Consider the following 4,703-nt stretch of genomic DNA (forward strand, 5'->3'; position numbering starts at 1 on the left):
TGCCACCTGAGCCACAGGTACAGCTCAGGTGGTCCAGCGAGTTGTCCACTGATGGCTAGGTCGGTGGGTCGATCCCCCACATGTCCTTGGGCAAGACATGAGTTGGTCCTGATGGCAGCAGCACCCTGCATCAGTTTATGAAGGTGTGAATGAGAAACACTGTGAAGCACTTTAAGTTCCACGAAGGTAGAAGATGTACGTCTGTATATACGCAGGTTAACATTTAACGTTTTCTTATTAAGCAGTACAGCAGTTAGCGCGATCTCGTTCAGGCTAATGTAGCAGCGACTATTATCTTGTTGAGGTTAACGTAAATGCTAATGTTTAGGCAGCAGCTGATATTCTAGTTCAGCTAATTCTCTCTGTTTAGGCTAACATAGAAGCTAAACTTAAGCTAATGTAGCCGCTAACTTTATCATCTCATTCAGGCTAATGTTGCAGCGAATATTATCTTGTCAGCGTGTACTTTTAGTGTTGTACTTTTGCATTTCAGAGGAAATACTTTTTAGGTTCTAATTATATTTTGCAGCTTTAGTTACTTTACAGACTAATAAATGATCAATTAGCAACACTTTTAATGCCTCCAACACCAAAGTAGTACACATTATTTTAGGAAGAACTCGGTTTTATGATGTACTTGAAACAATACTTCTACACAGTGGTACTACTTCTTTGACTCAAGTAAAAGATCATAGTAAAGTACTTTGTCACCCAAGCAGATAACTATGATCTGAAACATTTCACAGGCTGCTGACAGACTCCAGATACCAGACGGATGTTAGTACGAGACCTGTACCTGTATCTCTGCACCTGTTGAGACACCGCATGGATTTAAGGTTCTGTCATTGTTTTCATAAGGTCACGTATGAGTTGGCAGAACTTCACCTATATTGCAGCCTCAGAACAGCTGCTTTAACTATTGGTGAAGAAGATCATGTCTTCAAGGCAGCAGCTCCAAAGTTTAGGAATCACATGTACCAGATGGACTCAGGAGGGGTTTTCTTTTGGGTTTAATAAAGTTCTCTAAGGAAAACTGTGGAGACGTACATGTTTCCAGCAGCTTTTGGTTGCTCTTAATGTTTCTGTATTTTAAATTTATTTTACTTTAAAGACGCATCTGATGAATTTGTCTTGTTTTTTCGGTATTTTAATTTATTGATTGTACAGATTCTATCCCGTTTTCTGTTCAGTGCAGCTGGTTTTAAATGCTTTAATCTGAACCCTGAGCATCAGTTCTGCAGGCTGATAGAGCTCCTCTACGGACCTCAGGGTCGCGGGTTCGATCCCCGGTCTCTCCGGGGTTGCCCTTCAGCAACACGGTGAAAATTGCTTTGTGCTCGCTGTCATCAGGAGGGAATGAATGAAAGGTCCACGAATATGTAGTAACTGACTAATCATTAGCTAACACCGAGCTAAGAGCTGCAGCTGCACGTTTAACGTCGGTTCCGTTAGTCTGCTGTTTATTCCGACTGTTACTTTTGTTCCTATCACTCAGATAAACAGCAACGTGTTGGTAGAAGTTCTCTGTCTGCTCCTCAGCAGCTTGACCTTGTGAATGGATGTGACAGAGTTAGCTAGCACGGTTAGCTGCTGTTAGCCAGATGGAGAGAAATTAAAGCACAATAAGGATTTAGACGAGCCGCTGTTTCTCTGTGATACCTGCGTGGACTCAGCGAGAATTAAAAACTGTTTTTATCTTGTTCTTCTTACCATTTCAGGTCGTGTGGGAGGTCAGGGAGCCGGCGTGGGTCTGCACGGAGCGTGGATCTGCCACTGGATGGGAGAACTCCACGTGAGGAAGTATCCAGAAGGCGCATGCGCACTGGCCGTCCTCAACTTGCCCGGCCTGACAGAAAGTTCCAGTACACCGGAACCTGGTTACAAAACACCGCTTTACGTCAACATAGTTATCATTTAATGTGGCCAGAGTGTGGTCGGGGGGGATTTTAAACCGTATTTTAGGCGTTTTATGTCAAATCCCCGCATTCAGAATTCGGGCAATATTGCACAATGTCAACTTTGACCTTTATTTTTTTCCTCCAATGGCACACGAGAAAATTCTGGAAACGTGTGCCCCGGAACGAGCATGTGTACATAATTTGTGACTAAATCTATCACAACCGATTAAATATGCAATATATTACAACGTCATATCACACATAAGCACATTTAAGAGTTTCAGGTGAAATATATTTGTTGGAAACCCTAAATTAAACCGTTTATTTGCGGTATTTTTGGTGTATGCAGGTTCCGGGGGCGGGCCGGTAAATTACCCGGATGTGATAGGCCATGTGCAGTGCTGTCTCCGCAGCTCCACACGGCTGTCCTCCTCCTCCTCTCTGTCCTTATATCATTCCGTCTGCAGACCTTGTAGCAGCTTTTACCTCACAGGTGAGTTCACAGCCTTGAAACATTTAAAAGCTCACAGTTATCGGTGTGTTCTCTGTGTTTTGGAGCAGCTGTAGCTCCCTGTAGCAGCTTTAGCTCGTCGGGAGGCTCTAGGAGCGACTAGCTGCTGATCTTCCTCCTAACTGCAAGGACACGCGTGTTATAGTGTCACTACAGACCTTAACTAGCTGCGCTGCTCCTTAACTACCACTTTAGCCTCAATCGGTTGGTTTAATATAACCAGGAGGGTCGTGTTTTACTGATCAAACCACCGGATTAATTAAGTTTAATTCATGTCGGTTAGAGCGGCTCAGAGACTAGTCAGGGTTGAACACTGCTAGTTAACGCAGCTGCTGATGGAGTCACTCAAACACGCGCTTCCACATTTGACCTTGTGACGCGCGACCTGAGGAGACACGTGGGGCGACCAGGAACCGAGTGGAGGAGAGATTTCATCATCCAGCCACGATCAGAGAGGCTTGAATGATCCCGACCGGGAGCCTTTAACCAGGAGGGTTTGAAGATGTTCACATCAGTGAATGAAGAGGCTCCATGTGTCAGATCTGTTCATGTAGTCACCAGATATTCATTCATCTGCTCCCTCACGCTGTCATCTGCTCCTGCAATGTTCAGGACAACTCTCGTATACTATAATAAGCTTTATTATGGAAGTAAAAGTGGAGTAAAAATGCTGCTAATGAAGCCAGTAAGACAGTTTCAACGCAAAGTTCTTCTGTCCTGGTTCTGCTCAGGAGACCATCCACACTTTAGTTTCTGGGTTTTTCCTGCAGGTTCTGGATCAGTCTTTCACTTCATTCTCTGGCGTGGGTTTCATCTCTGCAGTCTTTAAAAGTCTGAAGAGCTTCAGCTGAATTATACTCGATTGTAACTGATTAAAACAGCTTCTTTACTTGCATGTGAGAACAGTCGGTGCCGTGTTCACTGACCGTTTCTTGGATTGTAGAACTGTTTTGTTGTCTGTGGGTAAATGAAGGTGGTTGAACGGCAGTAGTTCAGTCCAGTTCTGAGTCTGGTGGGTTTTATTCAGACACATGGGCCACCTGGATCTGTCTGTATGCTGCCGACTCTGTTAACTGGTGCAAATTAACTAAGTGCTTTAAACTTAAGTTAAAGAAACCGGGGAAAAAAAAGGTGCATTTTCTACCTCTGTGTTGGTTTGAGCTTAATAAAAGAAAATGTCTCCTGGTTTGGTCGTGCATACGTAGGATTTGACATTAAGTTGTAAAACACAGAACAGTTCCAGTCATGTATAAAAGTACAACTATACAACTATTTTTATTAAATGTCAGAAAACAGCCAACAATGCCTTTTAAATCAGGCAGCAGGCTAAAGTGTTCTGATATCTCGTTTTGTTCAACAAACAGTCCAGAACTTTACAACTTGAATGATTTCATCACATATGACAAAGGAAAGCGTCACATTCTTACGTTTTAGAAAATGTGGCTTTTGTTCCTGAAAAGTGACTAAAACGCTGCCAGAATGAGTCGATGTCTCGCTCAGACTGATGCTACGACTACTGAAAGACGCTGCAGCTCATTAACGGATGAACTCATGATCTGACTCTTTCCTTCCTTCTGAGCTTGTTGCTGTTTGACTCTCCAGCTAATATAAAACCTGATGCTGTAAAAATGCTAAATTTATCTGCTTAATTTAATACTTTAACGTCGTGCTCTCGTCCTCTGAGCTGAAGTGTCGGCAGCTCTTCTGACTGGTTGGGACAGTTTGTCTTCAGGCTGTTTGTCTTTTTAGAACCACTGAACCCTTTTAAGACACTTTATGAAGATAAAAACTACATTATGACATCAGAGCTTCTTGATTCGTTCTGTGTTGACGTGAGTTGGACATTTTGGGACTTGAGCTGTTAAATCATCAACTTTAATGTGTCCTTTTGGACTCTGGGAAGTTTTGCTGACATGTTTTCGTATTTTTCTGATATTTGATCAACGTATTCGTAGAAGTGCAAAATACCAACTGTGACCACTGGGGGAGCAGTTACCACGACAACTTCAACCTTTAAATGATCAAACATCTCGTTAGAGGTTTGTTGATTAATTAATTGGTCGTGACTCTGATCTGTTCCTGTGTTTCCTCCTCAGACATGTTTCGTTTGGCCACAGTGATGAGGCAGGTGAGGCCGGTGAGCCGAGCCCTCGCTCCTCACCTGACCAGGTGTTACGCCAAAGACGTCAAGTTTGGCGCCGACGCTCGAGCTCTGATGCTGCAGGGAGTCGACCTGCTGGCCGACGCTGTGGCCGTCACCATGGGCCCCAAGGTACCGGCTCGGTTAGGAGATC

At 43.8% G+C, this 4,703-nt stretch overlaps 2 protein-coding genes across 3 annotated transcripts in view; one reads left to right on the forward strand and one right to left on the reverse strand.

Annotated features, from left to right (window-relative positions):
* Positions 1-1,817, reverse strand: part of hspe1 (heat shock 10 protein 1) — a 5,324-nt gene extending 3,507 nt beyond the window's left edge. Inside the window, 2 exon segments of the mRNA XM_008301385.1 lie at positions 1,711-1,779; positions 1,782-1,817. Coding sequence (XP_008299607.1) covers positions 1,711-1,779; positions 1,782-1,817 — 105 coding nt within the window.
* The window catches only part of hspd1 (heat shock 60 protein 1), a 16,391-nt gene that overhangs the window by 5,828 nt on the left and 5,860 nt on the right, over positions 1-4,703 (forward strand). The window contains exons 1-2 of one of the 2 annotated variants that reach the window (XM_008301383.1): positions 2,295-2,391; positions 4,506-4,681. The exons of the other annotated variant lie outside the window; for it this stretch is intronic. Coding sequence (XP_008299605.1) covers positions 4,508-4,681 — 174 coding nt within the window. The 5' untranslated portion in view covers positions 2,295-2,391; positions 4,506-4,507. Of the gene's footprint in view, positions 1-2,294; positions 2,392-4,505; positions 4,682-4,703 lie in introns of those variants that run through there. 2 annotated transcript variants of the gene reach the window in all.

The sequence above is a fragment of the Stegastes partitus genome, unplaced genomic scaffold, assembly GCF_000690725.1.
Source record: "Stegastes partitus isolate 25-593 unplaced genomic scaffold, Stegastes_partitus-1.0.2 Scaffold1668, whole genome shotgun sequence".
NCBI classification, from domain to species: domain Eukaryota; kingdom Metazoa; phylum Chordata; class Actinopteri; family Pomacentridae; genus Stegastes; species Stegastes partitus.